Source organism: Coregonus clupeaformis, chromosome 23 (assembly GCF_020615455.1).
Source record: "Coregonus clupeaformis isolate EN_2021a chromosome 23, ASM2061545v1, whole genome shotgun sequence".
NCBI lineage: Eukaryota > Metazoa > Chordata > Actinopteri > Salmoniformes > Salmonidae > Coregonus > Coregonus clupeaformis.
In genome coordinates, this window is record NC_059214.1 from 47,560,240 (window position 1) to 47,580,239 (window position 20,000).

General features: G+C 42.2%; 1 protein-coding gene across 3 annotated transcripts in view; it reads right to left on the minus strand.

Moving 5' to 3' along the window:
* The window catches only part of LOC121536470 (neuronal membrane glycoprotein M6-b), a 78,278-nt gene that overhangs the window by 2,282 nt on the left and 55,996 nt on the right, over positions 1-20,000 (minus strand). For 2 of the 3 annotated variants that reach the window (XM_041843761.1, XM_041843760.2), the window contains exons 2-7: positions 6,772-6,958; positions 5,524-5,680; positions 4,990-5,158; positions 3,564-3,637; positions 3,302-3,367; positions 1-830 (exon numbers count right to left, since the gene is read on the minus strand). The exon at positions 1-830 is cut by the window's left edge and continues 2,282 nt beyond it. In XM_041843761.1, the coding sequence (XP_041699695.1) occupies positions 681-830; positions 3,302-3,367; positions 3,564-3,637; positions 4,990-5,158; positions 5,524-5,680; positions 6,772-6,958 (803 nt within the window). In that variant the 3' untranslated portion in view covers positions 1-680. Of the gene's footprint in view, positions 831-1,246; positions 2,424-3,301; positions 3,368-3,563; positions 3,638-4,989; positions 5,159-5,523; positions 5,681-6,771; positions 6,959-20,000 lie in introns of those variants that run through there. The other variant, XM_041843762.2, reaches the window with a different exon arrangement.

Here is a 20,000-nt window from a genome sequence, read left to right on the forward strand (position 1 = left end):
TTATTACCTTTTCAATTAAAAAATATTAACATTTTAGTTGGAATGTATGTGATGAATGTAACTTGTGAAATTCTAGAATCAGAATGATCATCCCTATTTCAAGTCAAACTACTAGCAAGAGAAAAGTATTCTAAACCCTAACAGTTTCAAATGGGCAGAGGGGTAACGCAAAGACTTTGTCAAAGAAGCCAACACATGCATGTTCTGTTGTACAATAGAATGTTGTGGTGCCTTCACAATCCTCCTCTTAATACGCTCTCCATTCAGAGCCAGGAGGACCAAATTTGTATGTAATTAGAAAAAACCACATTGCACCCCTTTTATATATCTGTGATGTTGTAAGGCGTTTCATGTTGTGCTATGAGGTGTAATCAAAACTGCATCTTTGATAAAAAATAAAACAGATTATTATTTAAAAAATACAAAAACAAAAGTATATTCACATCCGAAACACAAAAGAGAGGTTCCGACACAGACATCTTGATCAGTTAGTTGTAGAAAGCGACATTGATGCATTAGTTTGTTAGGAGCTGTGTTAGTACTGTGCTGAATGAGGGCAGCTATCAGGTTATGGGAGCTGAGTGTTCTGTTGGTCCGACAGGCCGCCTGGCCTGGGGGGCGGGGGGGGCGGGGGGGTCTGAGGGTGTGTGTGTGATCATAAAGGTGTGAGGGCGTAATCCTTATGTGTAGGAATTGAGACATTCCTTTGAACGAGACGTGACGTCATGCAGCTCCAGCTCTTCCTTCAGTTTGATGTCTTGGTAGGCATGCATGTGACTGGCGTCCTTTAGGTAGGCCCAGTTTGCTGAGAGAATCATGAGGAAGTGGATCTGGAAGAGAGGGGTGAGGTGGATGGCTGGTGAGCATGGCTAGATGAGGCTACAGGAGTCAGAGCTACGTCTCTCTCTCACACACACACACACACACACACACTGAACACACAACGTTAAGCTGACAACAGACGCAACTGCAACGTAACGTCATTATTATCCACATTACTAACACGATTATTATTACACAATGCACAAAGAACACTCCAGAAGAGACATTTTAAAGGGGAGCGGAAGGGGAGTCTTGTTCGAGGTTTTGCATGCAAGCTTGATGGTGAAGGTGGTTAGTAGAGGTAAGAGTGGAATTAGATTGTGGAGTGACATGGAATAGACCCTATCTTGCTGTGTTCCGTCATTGGTACTGTTCTCAGTTAGTGTCTCTTTTTCATTTGAGAAGAAATATAAACCATTGGGGATATTTTGTACACAAAGATTGTTTATTTTGTATAGAAAGAGAAAAATAATAACTACAGTCTTCAAAAATCTCAGGAAATAATTAAATATTTATGAAATATGGAATATAAGTAATCATAAACAGATTAAGGAATCCAAATAAAATAAAGTAAGCATGCAGGCTCAGTGTTAAAAAAAGCAATTGAATGGCAGTTTCTGGATGAGTCAAAGAAAAGGATGAAACAAAACATGAAACTATCAGCTGAAGCTATGATGGCATCAGGTCACATAACAATTACATTATTCCTCTAAAATAAGAAAACTTCCTTTAGAAAATATATGAAGTCATAAACTGAGGCTATATACCTTGATCGAAAATATACCCCTGGTACTGGGATAACCTTTCACAATACTAGTTATATGTGCAGTTATATGTGCAGTTAAATTTGAAATGCTGTTCATCTTGTCTATGTCATCTTACAGATGAAGAGTGTCTATATCTACTGTATATCTGATTGAGGAACTAGTTTGTGACAGAGGCTTGTAATACTGACCATTCCCTGTGTAACTCTTTGTGGCTTGCACAAAGAAAATACAAAAGTACACACGATCAAACCTAAAACATGAATGGGGAAAATGCACCTTTCCAAGCCTGGCTGGTCTTCTGACTAATTAAATATTAGCAAAAACAAATACTTTTTCCACCCCAAATTTAAGCGCAATAGTCATGGCACTGACTCCTTCATAATACAGTATTGTTGTTGTCTTCCTCCTCCAAGCCTACTGTTTATTAGCCTGAGTGCTAGTCATTTAACGGAGTTATTACTGATTTATTGTCCTAATCAGATCTTAACAAGATCTGGAGAAAAGCATAACTCTGCCAACTTTACACCACCCCATTTTTAAGACAACTCTCCTCAGGTACCGTTGGTCCTTCAGGAAGGGCTATCCCTGGATATCACATGCTAAAGGATGCATACAATCAGCTATTTACACTTTAGGTGAAGACTAATGGAGATATGTTGCTGTCTATTTTCTGTGTTTTTTAGTCCATGTAGTAAAGTCACTGCTGTCTACTAAGAGCAGTGTCCTAGACTGTGCCGTGTCTCTGAACACCAGTTAAAACTTAGTGCAGCAGTCTTCTCGACTCTTAAACTTCAAAACGGCAAAGTTATAAGTGGTAGCCATCATGTAGATCAGCTGGTGGAAGAGAACAGAATACAGGTGGTAAGGGAACTCTCCAGGAACATGCATGTTCATGGCAACAACTGATGTTTCAACTTTTTACTTGTAAAAAAAAACATAAGTATTAGTAAAATATTCCTGTTTGTCACTTTCAGATGTGAGTTAAGTGGAAACTTATGAAACTATCTTTGGAAGCAATCAGAGAAGAAAATGGCCTTGACAGAGAATGTTCCTCTTCTGTCATCACTCATTGTTTTCAAAACACCCAAGACGGGACTCTATACTCTTCGGAAATGGGGTGCCCTTAGTTCAAAGAATGATGTAGTCTCCACGTTTATCTCCTTACAGAGATTCCCATTGATACTGTATAAACATTGCCATGTGTCCCAATCCAGGACAAACGTCCACCCTGTTTCCGCTTTCCTAAAATAAGACTGGGGCCCGGGGCATCTAAGCAGATGGTTTACAGAGAATGGGATTGGAGCTGTGAAAAAGCCTATTGTAATCTGCCTTACAGTCAGAGGTTATATAAACCATATGGGAAATGAGGAGAGGAGCACTGGATTCCACAGTCAGATACAAATGGAAAGAGAGGAGAGAGAGAGAGAAAGGGGGGGGGGGAGGGAGAGAGAGAGAGAGAGAGAGAGAGAGAGAGAGAGAGAGAGAGAGAGAGAGAGAGAGAGAGAGAGAGAGAGAGAGAGAGAGAGAGAGAGGGAGGGAAAAAGGGGAGAGGGGGGGGGAGGGGGGGGGGGGGAGGGAGAGAGAGAGAGAGAGAGAAGAGAGAGAGAGAGAGAGAGAGAGAGAGAGAGAGAGAGAGAGAGAGAGAGAGAGAGAGAGAGAGAGAGAGAGAGAGAGAGAGAGAGAGAGAGAGAGAGAGAGAGAGTTGAGCTTACCAGAGCAATGACAGTGGCCCCGGCTCCAGCACATGCTATGATATACAGGTGGTAGGACAGGTAGAACTGAGAAAGACAAGAAAAAACATTGGGATTAATGTGATTGAACACAGTACCATAGTACAGTAACTCATTGTGAATACAAATTATTGTTTTTCTGTGGCCCTTGCACTGTTATTGAGAGCATGCATCTCAAAAGTAACCCACATAATACAGTACAGTATGTAACCGGCGAATTAGGATGGGAGGAGAGAAGCGTTACCTCACTGGTATTACAGATGTCTCCTAGTGCGGACCCACAAGCCTTGCCTGGTGTGGCATTCCAGGGGATGATGCCTGCAGACAGTCGTTCAATTCAAAGGTTAATATTTACACAGCAAATTCCTCACATCATGTCTTCAGAAAACGTATTCATATAATTCATATAGATACGCAGTAAAGGAACCAGAGAAACATCCTTAATGGGCCATAGTCACATATCCCATTAGAATTTACAGAATGGTTATAACTTAGATTAAATCTCCATTAAAATGTCATAACTGTAGAGTGGAGTGTATCAAACCTGTACAATGTGACACACTGAACATTTCAGGCCGTTATAATGTCTTATTGTTGCTATAAAACCTGGCCTGAGAGGAGACAGGGAGGATATCGAGCCAGAGAAAAGTGGTATTTAGTATTTTATTAGGATCCCCATTAGCTGTTGCGAAAGTTACAGCTACTCTTCCTGGGGTCCACACGAAACATGAAACTTTACATAATACAGAACATTAATAGACAAGAACAGCTCAAGGACAGAACTACATACATTTAAAAACGTCACACGTAGCCTACAATATCAATACATACACACAAACTATCTAGGTCAAATAGGGGAGAGGCGTTGTGCCGTGAGGTGGTGCTTTATCGTTTTTTTTGTTTATTTGAGCAATATGAGATGGAACAGAGTTCCATGCAATAATGGCTCTATATAATACTGTACGCTTTCTTGAATTTGTTCTGGATTTGGGGACTGTGAAAAGACCCCTGGTGGCATGTCTGGTGGGGTAAGTGTGTGTGTAAGTTGACTATGCAAACAATTTGGGACTTTCAACACATTAATGTTTCTTATAAAAAGAAGAAGTGATGCAGTCAGTCTCTCCTCAACTCTTAGCCAAGCGAGATGGGTGGTTTGTTATACTAATATTTAGCACACTAACGTGTTGGCTCTCAGCCACTAAAACCTCTCATTATCTTTATACACACCAGTGGAGGCTTCTGAGGGAAGAATGGCTCATAATAATGGCTGGAACAGAGCAAATAGAATGGCATCAAACCTTGTGTTTGTTGTATTTGATACCATTCCACATATTCCCCTTCAGCCGTTACCACGAGCCCGTCCTTCCCAATTCAAGTGCCACCAACCTCCTGTGATACACACCAATATAAATCAGTGATCCACAGCCTCAACAGGCTACTGTACACAAAAGGTATTGGAAACATCTGCGCTGTGTTATGGATAGAAAGGACCCTGGTTGGATATGGTCATATTCATTAGGGCACAGCGTAGAGAAAAGCTTGCAACGGGAAATGAAAACAAGCGTTTCTTATTGGAGAAGTTCAGGTAGTCCCTCCCTGTTTCAGTCTGTTTTCTTTCACATGCTGCCTAATGAAGATGACCCATGGCTGTAACTCCGGTTTTCCCTTACCGTACTGACGGACGTCCACGCAGATGGAGTCCATGTTGGTGAGGTTAGCCACAGGTGACCTCATGGCGACGCAGGTGGACCACATGTTGTAGAAGAGGAAGACGGGCACGGCGGAGAAACCAAACACAGCCAGCCAGGCAATACCCAGGATGTAGGTCAAGAACACAAACTGAGAAGACACGTGTGCAAACACAGCTTCGTATTGGCATTAGGAAGAACTGGATAATAACTGGTATTTTCATAGTTGTTGTTGCGTCTATTTGACTGGTAGGCCTAAAAAGGGAGGACATAATTTCGTGCCCATTTGCGCTGAGTATTTGCTCAGACGTCATCATTATGTCATCAACTTGTTTGATTGATTACATCTAAACAGAACTCAGGTGTCAATGTGGTTCGGGTTGAGTACATAAAAAAAAAAGACTAGCTTGTTGCACAAAATGTGGTCTGTTCAAGAGGGCAGTGAGTTAGTTGTTTGTGTCTGGTGTAAGTTCAGTGCTTGGTTAACACAGTGCAGTGGTGATGATAGTGACGTACCATGCCACTAATACAGCGTCCGCAGATGGTGGTCTTGAACTCGCTGTGCAGCTCCTTGACAGCGCTGGTGGTGTAGAAGCCCTCGGCCAGCAGGATGATCCCATAGAGGAAGAAGAAGGAAGCGATGCCATAGATGACGTACTGCATCAGCTGTATTCTGAAATAGGAGCAAATCGCATAAACCCTCTCTGTGTCCTGTTCACGATCAAAGGCACCCGCGCTGAATAGTTTACGTTAGGGATAATCCAATATGACTCTGTTATGTTTCAGCCTCCAACATGAGGCTAGAGGAAATACCGTAACTCTGTCAGCTTGTATTACACAAGCTTATACATTTAGATTTGGCTCAGGTTGTAAAACGTGCAACCTATTACCATTAATTCTGTCGTTGAGTTTTTAAAAAATTATTTAAACCATTAACAACTTTGGCTGATGAAAATGTAAACAGACGATGCATATCTGCTGAGAGACCGATCGGCCCTCTAGACATTTTACTTGTTTTATTGTGTATTTCATATTTCTTATTCTTACTTCTCGTGGTTTTTTCTTTTCTTCTTCTTCTAGTAATACATTGTTATTGACTATTGCATTGTTGGGTTTTGAGTTTGCAAGAAAGGCATTTCACTGTACTTGTACATGTTACGTTAAAACTTGATACTTGAAATTAAACTGGGCACTCACAGAGACTCCCCGTTAAAACCTCAACACAAAACACTTGTCCTTCCTCTCTCTCTACTCTATTTTTCTCCTCTCTTGCCTTAGACTAATGGAGCCAAAAGAGAAAAGCTCCATATTAGTTCTCATCTGGGGTAAGGTGCAAGCACGGGTTTATTTTCTGATAAAAAAACAAACAAAATAGCTGTCGTGATGAGCTCATTGAAGAAAGGATATCTATATAAAAGTACCTGTAATTCATGGATAGGGCTTATCTATGCCTCTGCTAGGAGGTTCAGCTCACTAAGATTAAAAGGGTTGATATACGTATAACTGGTAGATTGTTTTCTTCAAGATATCATTATAGACATATAGCCATTAGTACTGCCTGGATCGAGATGTATGGGTTTTGGGTGGGACCAGTTGCATCTTACTAATGCTCTACTCTGGTCAAACAGTAGGTTACTTATGATATCTAGCCAGGCCTTACTTATAGCTTATAGGATATAACTAGGGAACATTGTTTTTTTCATGGCCAGTTTTAGGGTCAAGGACTCCTAGCCACTACTCATGGGGTCAGGTGCGGTCACTCACACGTCGGTCAGCATGGCGTGGTCAGAGGTGACCTTGGAGAAGTGGTTCTCCAGGATGGTAAGGGAGCCAGTGAGGGCTACATGGCCGCAGCCACAGAACAGGGCCACGCCGGAGAAACACAGGATGGTGGCCACCAGCGACGCATACGGCACCCCGCCCAGACACTTGATGCAGCACTCGAAGCAACCTCCATGGAAACACATAGAGAGAAAGAGAGAGAGAGAAACAGCGTGAGAACAGTTAACTAGTTGATGGAATCCTTCATCACAGAATAGTCAAAGCAGCAGTTGTACATCTTTATTTATTCTTCTGTGTGCTGCAGAGTAACAGTGTCACTTCTTGTGTCCAAAAAGGCCATATCGGTCAACCAGATATTTCTTAAACCATTGCAAAGTCCATATAAGGGGGTTATGTTTCACTCCATCATACGCAGAAGAGCTGAAGTATTGGTCCAGCACTGAAAGCATATACATGGCCATCTTTACAGTAGTCCATGGGCTGAGCTTAGGGAGACATTTAAAGTTCAACTCACTAAAACATTCAAATGAGCTGTTGCATAACCAACGACAGTACAGTAGTGGTAATTTAATTCTTAATGTACTCACTTTCTCAACCTCCTCTAAATGACTCACCATCCCAGACTCCTCATCTACCAATACACTACAAAACTATGTACACACACCACCAACACACACTCCTTATCAGACATGAAGAGTGGACAGTGGAGTGCTATTTTAATGATGAGTTGTGAGCGATGGATGATCAAATCTTAAACTCGTGGACTATTCATCATGATAGAATGAGACAGAACTTCACCATTGCCATCCGGGATGAGCATCTAGCTGTGTGTATGCCTGCCTGCCTACCTGCCTGCCTGCCTGCCTGCCTGCCTGTCTGTCTGCCTATCTGCCTGCCTGCCTGCCTGCCTGCCTGCCTGCCTGCCTGCCTGCCTGCCTGCCTGCCTGCCTGCCTGCCTGCCTGCCTGTCTGTCTGTCTGTCTGTCTGTCTGTCTGTCTGTCTGTCTGTCTGTCTGTCTGTCTGTCTGTCTGTCTGTCTGTCTGCCTGCCTGCCTGCCTGCCTGCCTGCCTGCCTGCCTGCCTGCCTGCCTGCCTGTCTGTCTGTCTGTCTGTCTGTCTGTCTGTCTGTCCTTCTGTCGGTCTGTCTGTCTGTCTGTCTGGGCAGCCAGGTAGGGCAGTCTATCCTGACTATTCATCAGCAGAATTAAAGTGCACTAATGGGAGGCAGACAGGTCAGTACTGTGCTGTTGGTGCCAGCCAAACCCTAATGGAAATCAATGGCTATTCAGAATGGTAGAATGAGGACTGGTACCTGTATCATGGTAGACTGTATCATGGTAGACTGTATCGTGGTAGACTGTATCGTGGTAGACTGTATCGTGGTAGACTGTATCGTGGTAGACTGTATCATGGTAGACTGTATCATGGTAGACTGTATCATGGTAGACTGTATCGTGGTAGACTGTATCGTGGTAGACTGTATCGTGGTAGACTGTATATTGGTAGACTGTATATTGGTAGACTGTATCATCGTAGACTGTATCGTGGTAGACTGTATCATGGTATGTTTAGTACTGATGAAATAGCAGAGCAGTGCCTCTTGACAGACAGTATGTCAACAGAGCACAATGTGTTTGCAATAAGATCCATATATTTAGAAAGATGTTGTATTTCAAACTGTTCAGGCTGTAGATGTATAGCGTGACCTGGTCCTGGTTGAGGAGGTGCATGTTTGAAGGTCTTACTAATGTGTGTTCCGTAGAACTGTATGGATAGATTCAGAGATTCACCTTGATTGTGTTCCAGACAATTGTTTCCTCCGTTGGATATGGTCTGAATGGAGGCTTAGTAACCGTGAGTGGACATGGCATGAAAAAAATTCACAGGCATGATTTCAGCAGCACATTAAAAGTCCATTGGTGCATGTTCTAGAGTCTACTCCAATGCAAAAGTCTGACATAGAGAGACAGGGCAGAATATGCCTATTGAAATCCAAGCCTCTTGCATGAGGCAGGAATCCTGAAAGTTCGTTTGTGTTTGTCCTCTTTGTCTGGCTTGACAAAGGAAATTAAAACAGATATATTATCACCAGAACAGGGCCATTCAACAGTTGTGTGTTGTCAGAAAGTTCATCCCGTAGCCTTTTGTGTTACAGAGGAATAAAAACATTTTTGTCCGAGGGCTGGTGAATAGCAGTTGCCATGGCAGCATGTTAACCACAACCCAGTGAATGTGCCCGGGAGAGTGGTTAACTCGGCCCACGTTTCCAAAACAGACACACATGGCAGGCAGGGCCAGGGAGAGTGAGACGGGACCAACATGAAATAGACCTCAGCCACAGTCAAATACTACCTGGTATAGTTCTACTAGTTCTACCTGGTATAGTTCTACCTGGTATAGTTCTACCTGGTATAGTTCTGCTTGGTATAGTTCTACTAGTTCTACCAGGTATAGTTCTACTAGTTCTACCTGGTATAGTTCTACTAGTTCTACCTGGTAAAGTTCTACTAGTTCTACCTGGTATAGTTCTACTAGTTCTACCTGGTATAGTTCTACCTGGTATAGTTCTACCTGGTATAGTTCTACTAGTTCTACCATGTATAGTTCTACCTGGTATAGTTCTACCTGGTAAAGTTATACCTGGTATAGTTATACCTGGTATAGTTCTACTAGTTCTACCTGGTATAGTTCTACTAGTTCTACCTGGTATAGTTCTACCTGATATAGTTCTACTAGTTCTACCTGGTATAGTTCTACCTGGTATGGTTCTACTAGTTCTACATGGTATAGTTATACCTGCTATAGTTCTACCTGGTATAGTTCTACTAGTTTTACCTGGTATAGTTCTACTAGTTCTACCTGGTATAGTTCTACTAGTTCTACCTGGTATAGTTCTACCTGGTATAGTTCTACCTGGTATAGTTTTACCTGGTATAGTTCTACCTGGTATAGTTCTACTAGTTTTACCTGGTATAGTTCTAACTGGTATAGTTCTACCTGGTATAATTCTACCTGGTATAGTTCTACCTGGTATAGTTCTAATAGTTCTACCTGGTGTAGTTCTACCTGGTATAGTTCTTCCTGGTATAGCTCTACCTGGTATAGTTATATTAGTTTTACCTGGTATAGTTCTAACTGGTATATTTCTACCTGGTATAGTTCTACCTGGTATAATTCTACCTGGTATAATTCTACCTGGTATAGTTATATTAGTTCTAACAGCCACAGTAAAATACTGCAGAAGATAGTTTGGTTTTGTCTTTGTCCTCTTTCATCCATTACTGTCAAGTAGCCCTATACCAGTTAGACATATACCAGGTAGAACTAATAGACCTATACCAGTTAGACATATACCAGGTAGAACTAATAGACCTATACCAGTTAGACATATACCAGGTAGAACTAATATACCTATACCAGTTAGACATATACCAGGTAGAACTAATAGACCTATACCAGTTAGACATATACCAGGTAGAACTAATAGACCTATGCCAGGTATACATATACCAGGTAGAACTAATAGACCTATACCAGGTATACATATACCAGGTAGAACTAATAGACCTATACCAGGTATACATATACAAGGTAGAACTAATAGACCTATACCAGGTATACATATACCAGGTAGAACTAATAGACCTATACCAGTTAGACATATACCAGGTAGAACTAATAGGCCTATACCAGTTAGACATATACAAGGTAGAACTAATAGACCTATACCAGGTATACATATACCAGGTAGAACTAATAGACCTATACCAGTTAGACATATACCAGGTAGAACTAATAGACCTATACCAGTTAGACATATACCAGGTAGAACTAATATACCTATACCAGTTAGACATATACCAGGTAGAACTATACCAGGAAGAACTAGTAAAACTATACCAGGTAGAACTATACCAGGAAGAACTAGTATAACTATACCAGGTAGAACTAATAGACCTATACCAGGTATACATATACAAGGTAGAACTAATAGACCTATACCAGTTAGACATATACCAGGTAGAACTAATAGACCTATACCAGTTAGACATATACCAGGTAGAACTAATAGACCTATACCAGTTAGACATATACCAGGTAGAACTAATATACCTATACCAGTTAGACATATACCAGGTAGAACTAATAGACCTATACCAGGTATACATATACCAGGTAGAACTAATAGACCTATACCAGTTAGACATATACCAGGTAGAACTAATATACCTATACCAGTTAGACATATACCAGGTAGAACTATACCAGGAAGAACTAGTAAAACTATACCAGGTAGAACTATACCAGGAAGAACTAGTATAACTATACCAGGTAGAACTAATAGACCTATACCAGGTATACATATACAAGGTAGAACTAATAGACCTATACCAGTTAGACATATACCAGGTAGAACTAATAGACCTATACCAGTTAGACATATACCAGGTAGAACTAATAGACCTATACCAGTTAGACATATACCAGGTAGAACTAATATACCTATACCAGTTAGACATATACCAGGTAGAACTAATAGACCTATACCAGGTATACATATACCAGGTAGAACTAATAGACCTATACCAGGTATACATATACCAGGTAGAACTAACAGACCTATACCAGGTATACATATACAAGGTAGAACTAATAGACCTATACCAGGTATACATATACCAGGTAGAACTAATAGACCTATACCAGTTAGACATATACCAGGTAGAACTAATAGGCCTATACCAGTTAGACATATACAAGGTAGAACTAATAGACCTATACCAGGTATACATATACCAGGTAGAACTAATAGACCTATACCAGTTAGACATATACCAGGTAGAACTAATATACCTATACCAGTTAGACATATACCAGTTAGAACTAATAGACCTATACCAGTTAGACATATACCAGGTAGAACTAATATACCTATACCAGTTAGACATATACCAGGTAGAACTATACCAGGAAGAACTAGTAAAACTATACCAGGTAGAACTATACCAGGAAGAACTAGTATAACTATACCAGATAGAACTATACCAGGAAGAACTAGTAGAACTATACCAGGTAGAACTATACCAGGAAGAACTAGTAGAACTATACCAGGTAGAACTATACCAGGAAGAACTAGTAGAACTATACCAGGTAGAACTATACCAGGACGTACTAGTAGAACTATACCAGGTAGAACTATACCAGGACGTACTAGTAGAACTATACCAGGTAGAACTATACCAGGACGTACTAGTAGAACTATACCAGGTAGAACTATACCAGGAAGAACTAGTAGAACTATACCAGGAAGAACTAGTAGAACTATACCAGGTAGAACTATACCAGGAAGAACTAGTAGAACTATACCAGGTAAAACTATACCAGGAAGAACTAGTAGAAATATACCAGGTAGAACTATACCAGGTAGAACTAGTAGAACAATACCAGGTAGAACTATACCAGCTAAGACTAGCAGAACTATACCAGGTGTAACTATACCAGAGAGAGAGAGAGAGAGAGAGAGAGAGAGAGAGAGAGAGAGAGAGAGAGAGAGAGAGAGAGAGAGAGAGAGAGAAGAACATCAGCTATTAAAGGCCACAAATCGGATCAATGTGCCGTCCATTTTTAACAGCAATGGCCTGATACTGTTACTTTACTCTACTGTCATCTGAACTCTCTGTCCCATTAACACGGTGATGCTATTCCACCTCTGTACTGTAGTCTACTGTCATCTGAACTCTCTGTCCCCTTAACACGGTGATGCTATTCCACCTCTGTACTGTAGTCTACTGTCATCTGAACTCTCTGTCCCATTAACACGGTGATGCTATTCCACCTCTGTACTGTAGTCTACTGTCATCTGAACTCTCTGTCCCATTAACACGGTGATGCTATTCCACCTCTGTACTGTAGTCTACTGTCATCTGAACTCTCTGTCCCCTTAACACGGTGATGCTATTCCACCTCTGTACTGTAGTCTACTGTCATCTGAACTCTCTGTCCCATTAACACGGTGATGCTATTCCACCTCTGTACTGTAGTCTACTGTCATCTGAACTCTCTGTCCCCTTAACACGGTGATGCTATTCCACCTCTGTACTGTAGTCTACTGTCATCTGAACTCTCTGTCCCCTTAACACGGTGATGCTATTCCACCTCTGTACTGTAGTCTACTGTCATCTGAACTCTCTGTCCCATTAACACGGTGATGCTATTCCACCTCTGTACTGTAGTCTACTGTCATCTGAACTCTCTGTCCCATTAACACGGTGATGCTATTCCACCTCTGTACTGTAGTCTACTGTCATCTGAACTCTCTGTCCCCTTAACACGGTGATGCTATTCCACCTCTGTACTGTAGTCTACTGTCATCTGAACTCTCTGTCCCATTAACACGGTGATGCTATTCCACCTCTGTACTGTAGTCTACTGTCATCTGAACTCTCTGTCCCCTTAACACGGTGATGCTATTCCACCTCTGTACTGTAGTCTACTGTCATCTGAACTCTCTGTCCCCTTAACACGGTGATGCTATTCCACCTCTGTACTGTAGTCTACTGTCATCTGAACTCTCTGTCCCCTTAACACGGTGATGCTATTCCACCTCTGTACTGTAGTCTACTGTCATCTGAACTCTCTGTCCCCTTAACACGGTGATGCTATTCCACCTCTGTACTGTAGTCTACTGTCATCTGAACTCTCTGTCCCATTAACACGGTGATGCTATTCCACCTCTGTACTGTAGTCTACTGTCATCTGAACTCTCTGTCCTCTTAACACGGTGATGCTATTCCACCTCTGTACTGTAGTCTACTGTCATCTGAACTCTCTGTCCCCTTAACACTGTGATGCCATTCCACCTCTGAGTGTTGTTAAACACCGCTCCTCACACACTCGGCACGTATGTCAAATACATTTTGATTTGATTTGATTTGATTTGATATACACCGGCAGAGGGAAGAAAGCTATTTTTCTCTCCATGGAGAAGCCCCGTGCCTCTTTCCAAAGGTGTTGTGTTTAACAACTATAAATCAGAGGTGGTGTTTTCACAGCTGGAGTAACGTTAGCCATGGTGGCTGGTTCGTGTTTTACGTCTAACCTTTAACCCTGAAACAACACTGGCACCAAGACAGGCCCACTTACTGACCTGTTTTAGCGTTTAACATCACAATAATACCACTCTATTCACATAGAACCACTATAAAGGACTTATTCTTGGTACATGTATGAAAGTATGAAAAATGTATGCACTCACCTGCCTGCCTATACCAGGTAAGTCGCTCTGGATAAGAGCGTATGCTAAATGACTAAAATGTAAAATGTACATGAGCCCGGAGGAAATTGAAAAAACATAATCTATCGCCTACACATATCCTCAATGGGTCCTGCACAAAGGACCATGTTGAGGGCTGTCTGCATTGACCATCATGCATCATGTTTTCATTATGTGGTACTAATCTCATCTCTGCAGAGATTCATTCAGTACAGAGGAGGAATAATACCCGGTACTGATTGTGGATTTCAGATCGAAGGTCCCGTATGGGTAAGTCCCAGTGATGGCCAGTGAGCACAGTCTCTCTCACACACATAGTGCAGCAGTCTTTACTTTACTGTCCGTATAAATAGGAGGAAAGCAGTGTTAACCGTATTTCTCTTCTTACAGTCAAAATCGCAGACGTTGTAGTTTAAGAGCAATAACTGGAGTTTCGAGACTCTCTACTACGCTACTCTCAGTCCCCGTTTCTGCGATTGCAGTCTAGGCTTCTTTGGTCTCCCATTCACCACTTGCGAAGTACAACCTTTACCAAAGATGATATTTGAACACTGTGACTTTTATACCAGAGCGTTTCAGTACAGGAGTGAGCGTAAATGGGCAGAAGGTTGTGAGAGGAGTGATGTCCAGTTACTACTACTAATAACAACATACTGGACAGATTGGTCATCAGCGCGCCTGGCTCCAGGGAATAAATAGGAAACAAACCCTTCACGCTGGGTAAGCCTGCCACTCAAATCAAAAGGTTCTCTATAAAGCTGTTCTCTAATTGTAGGCCTTTATAGTACACCGGCTATTACAGGATATTACATGCCTTGATTTCTATAGTAAAGTCCTCCTATTTACTCTCTCTCTCTCTCTCTCTCTGGATGACACACACGGGTAATCACACACAAGATGGAGCCTCCTGGCATGCCCCAAATAGAATGCTGCTCCAAATGAAAATCACATTGTCCCTCTGCTCTTTGATGACTTTCACATGACTATCCTGGTTAAACCTCAACCCACTCCAGACACTCTCCACTCATCCCGTCCCCGAAGAATAAAAAGACATAGAGAGCAGGTATATCTCACTGGTCATCCCCAAAGCCAACACCTCCTTTGGCCGCCATTCCTTCCAGTTCTCTGCTACTAATGACTGGAACGAACTGCAAAAATCTCTGAAGCTGGAGACTCTTATCTCTCTCACTAACTTTAAGCATCAGTTGTCAGAGCAGCTTACCGATCACTGCACCTGTACACAGCCCATCTGTAATTAGCCCACCCAACTACCTCATCCCCATATTGTTATTTATTTTGCTCATTATCTCTATTTGCACATCATCTTCTGCACATCTATCACTCCAGTGGTAATACTAAATTGCAATTATTTTGCACTATGGCCTATTTATTGCCTTACCTCCATAACTTACTACATTTGCACACACTGTATATAGATTTTCTATTGTGTTATTGACTGTATGTTTTGTTTATTCCATGTGTAACTCTGTGTTGTTGTTGTTTTTATCGCACTGCTTTGCTTTATCTTGGCCAGGTCGCAGTTGTAAATGAGAACTTGTTCTCAACTGGCTTACCTGGTTAAATAAAGGTGAAATAACATTTAAAAATAAAAGAGAGCGCTAGAGAGAGAGAGAGAGAGAGAGAGAGAGAGAGAGAGAGAGAGGCTTTTTACCAAATTACTATACAACAGACTACGTATTCACCCTGCACACCCTAACTGACAAACAAACAAACAAACCAAAACAAAGGCAAAGTCTTCTCATGCTTTGTTGACTTCAAAAAAGCTTTTGACTCAATTTGGCATGAGGGTCAGCTATACAAATTGATGGAACGTGGTGTTGGGGGATAAACATACGACATTCTAAAATCCATGTACACAAACAACAACTGTGCAGTTAAAATGGGCAAAAAACACACACATTTCTTTCCACAGGGCCGTGGGGTGAGACAGGGAAGCAGCTTAAGCCCGCAAAACATTTTTTAAATGTATTAAATATTATTATAGTTTGAGTTACGATTTTGGCCTAAAATGACTCATTCCATGATATACAAACAACCTCCAATAGATGACACTTTAGCCTGGCAGCGTGCTCTGTATTTGGGCCTACAGTCAAATTCAGAATGCACTCAGTCAACATAGCCACTTCATTGCTTGACGACTTTTGACGTGAAAAATGAGTGCTGCGAAAATGAGAAAAGTGGACTCTGAATGTCGTGTGTTTAAAGAAGAATGGACAGCAAAATACCTTTTTACTAATTTTGGACATAAAGCAGTATGTATGATATGCCAAGAAAGTGTTGCCGTTTTTTAAGGATATAATCTCAATCGTCATTTTTCAAGCAAGCATGCTAACTATGCTAGCAATCTGTCCTCTCAGGAAAAGGAAAGGAAGGCCTCAAAACATGCCACAAACTTAAAAGCCCAACAAAACACGTTTACTAAACGGTGCTCTACTCAAGACTCCGTCACTAAGGCCAAGCTACGTAGTGGCACATACAATGGCAAAGCATTGCAATGGCTTTTGCTGAAGGGGAGTTTGTGAAAGAGTGTATGGTGGAGACTGCTGGAATACGTTGTCCTGAGAGTAAAAGCCAATTCGAGAAAATTAGCTTATCAGGCAGAACCATCACCAGGCGCGTGGAAGTGATAAGTGAGGAGCTAATCTCCGAGTTGATATATGGATGGAGGAGACTACTGACATCAGAGACACCGCTCAACTTTAAATGTTTGTCAGAGGAATAAATGAGAACCTTGAAATAACAGAGGAACTTCTTGCGCTAGAATCAATGATGGGAACAACCAGGGCTCTGACTTATTTAATATTTAATATGCCATTTAGCAGACGCTTTTATCCAAAGCGACTTACAGTCATGTGTGCATACATTTTTTACATATGGGTGGTCCCGGGGATCGAACCCACTACCCTGGCGTTACAAGCGCCATGCTCTACCAATTGAGCTACAGAGGTGTCAATATGACAGGGTGTCTGCCTGCTTGGAAAAAATGAATCTACCGTGGAGCAAACTGACAAACGTCACAACAGATGGATCACCAAATCTAACTGGTAAAAACATTGTCCTACTAAAACTATTACAAGAAAGTAAAAGAAGAAAGCCCTAACTCAGAGGAATTTATATTTCTTCACTGTATTATTAATCAGGAAGCCCTGTGTAAAAGTGTGTTAAAGCTGGAAAATGTGGTCAAAGTGGTTGTAAAACTTGTCAACTTTATACGGGCAAGGGGCTTAACCATCGTCAATTCATTCAGCTGCTCAATGACACAGAGGCAGAGCACCAGGACTTGTGTTTTACCATTCAAATGTGCGCTGGCTAAGCCTGGGATAAGTATTTTGCCGTGTGTGGGAACTGAGAGGGGAGATAGGTATGTTCCTTGATACGGTTGGTAAAGCTGACGACTTCTCCGAGTTGAAAGACACAGACTGGCTGGGCAACTTTGCTTTCGGTGTGGACATATTGGGGCATCTGAACGATCTAAATGTGAAACTGCAGGGAAATTGTGTTTTTGTGCATGAACTGTATTCCAACGTGAAAGCATTCAAGGCCAAACTTATGTGGTCCTCTGTAGCTCAGCTGGTAGAGCACGGCGCTTGTAATGCCAAGGTAGTGGGTTCGATCCCCGGGACCACCCATACACAAAAATGTATGCACGCATGACTGTAAGTCGCTTTGGATAAAAGCGTCTGCTAAATGTAATATTATGTTGTTCTCCAGACAAATGAGCAGCCGGTCTCTCGCTCATTTTCCTGGCCGCCCTGAACGCGCCCACATTGCAGTGCTGCACTGAGACATACAGTAGCACTTTGATCGACCTGCATGCTGAGTTTTCCCGCCACTTCTCAGACTTCACCAAGATTGAGACTGAGCTGGAGCTTGTATCATGCCCCCTGTCTTTCGACAGTGAGAAAGCACCACCAGACACACAATTGGAGCTCATCGACATCCAATGTGACAGTGCTTTGAAGGAGAAGTACAAAACAGCAACAATAGACCAGTGAATTAAACAAAGTTTCCAGACATTAAAAAGCACGCCCAAAGGATGCTTGTTTTATTCGGGTCCACATATGTGTGTGAACAAATGTTCTCAGTCATGAATTACAGCAAATTCCGTCACAGGTCAAATTTAACAAATGACCACTTGTCAGCTGTTCTGAGGATCTCTACATCAAAGATGACACCAGACTTTGATGCCCTTGCCAAGAGAGGTGACCAGCCCCATTGTTCACATTAATAACCGTGACTGGGGAAGGCAAGGATTATGCTTTTTCATGGTGATGGTTATGCAGTGAGAATTATCCTGCGATGCACTTGGATACAGGTAATAACTAACCAGTCAGATTTGGGCTGAGGTGATTGGATAACTGTAAATATGGCTCACAATGGAGATGAGAATTGTTCCTTAATATGCTTTCAAAAACAGACCATTCCAAATGAAACTCTTACCATACGTTTTTTTTTTACACATCTGCTGTTACATTTTGCATGTCTCCAGTCATTTAATATACACAACAAGTCAAAAGTTTGGACACACCTACTCATTCAAGGGTTTTTCTTTATTTGTACTATTTCTTACATTGTAGAATAATAGTGAAGACATCAAAACTATGAAATAACACACATGGAATCATGTAGTAACCAAAAATGTGTTAAACAATATATTTTATATTTGAGATTCTTCAAATAGCCACGCTTTGCCTTGATGACAGCTTTGCACACTCTTGGCATTCTCTCAACCAGCTTCACCTGGAATGCTTTTCCAACAGTCTTGAAGGAGTTCCCACATATGCTGAGCACTTGTTGGCTGCTTTTCCTTCACACTGCGGTCCGACTTATCCCAAACCATCTCAATTGGGTTGAGGTCGGGGGATTGTTTATCCATTTCACTTTCTTTGGCAATGTAAACATATGTTTCCCATGCCAATAAAGCCCCTTGAATTGAATTGAATTGAGAGAGAGACTGAGAGAGCGAGAGCGAGAGCGAGAGCGAGAGCGAGAGAGAGAGAGAGAGAGAGAGAGAGAGAGAGAGAGAGAGAGAGAGAGTATGGATGGATGGCAGTCAGAAAAGCCCTGACACAAAGAGCCAGCGTGAGTAGCCCCAGACTGTTGGTCAAGCTAAAGTCTCAACAGGGAAGGCTCATTCAGAGCATCTCTGGTCCCTGCTCTTCCGGAGCACATGGAAGGCCAACCACAGAGCTCCATCCTGTCCACCCAGCATGCATTGCACTGGCACAAAGCGCAACGGAGGAGATGGGTGGCAGCCCACTTCACACTCCAGGAGCACTCTGTTGATCTGGGTGTCTGACGAGACAAACAGGAATCATCCACTGTGTCAATCAGATGGCTCATTAGGAGAGACACCGGAGAGCAGACTGTCTAGACACTGAGTGGAGGAGAGAGAGAGAGAGAGAGAGCGAGAGAGAGAGAGAGAGAGCGAGAGAGAGAGAGAGAGAGAGAGAGAGAGAGAGAGAGAGAGAGAGAGAGAGAGAGAGAGAGAGAGAGAGCGAGAGAGAGAGAATGTGTGTGTGTGTGTGTGTGTGAGTGTGTGTGTGCATGCATGTCTGTGTAAGAAAGCTTTTTGAAAGGGGATCATATAAACATTGCCCAATTGCTTTTACAGGCAACATACCGTGAATCATATGTGAAAGAAGTAAGAGAGAGAAAGAGAGAATGGGGGTTGAGAGAAGAGGGGATGGGGGGATGAGAGAAGGAGGGATGGGGGGTTGAGAGAAGGGGGGTTTGACCTCTAATCCTGCTGCTGTAGATCATCCCATGGTTTTTAGCTCCAGATCACTCCATCACCTCCTTCCCCCCCACCTCTAACTCCACAGCTGGTGCTGCTCCTCCCCCCCGCCATGCCATCCACAGACCCCAACATAGCCCCTCACAGACCCCCACAATCCCCAACAGAGCAGCTCCTCACA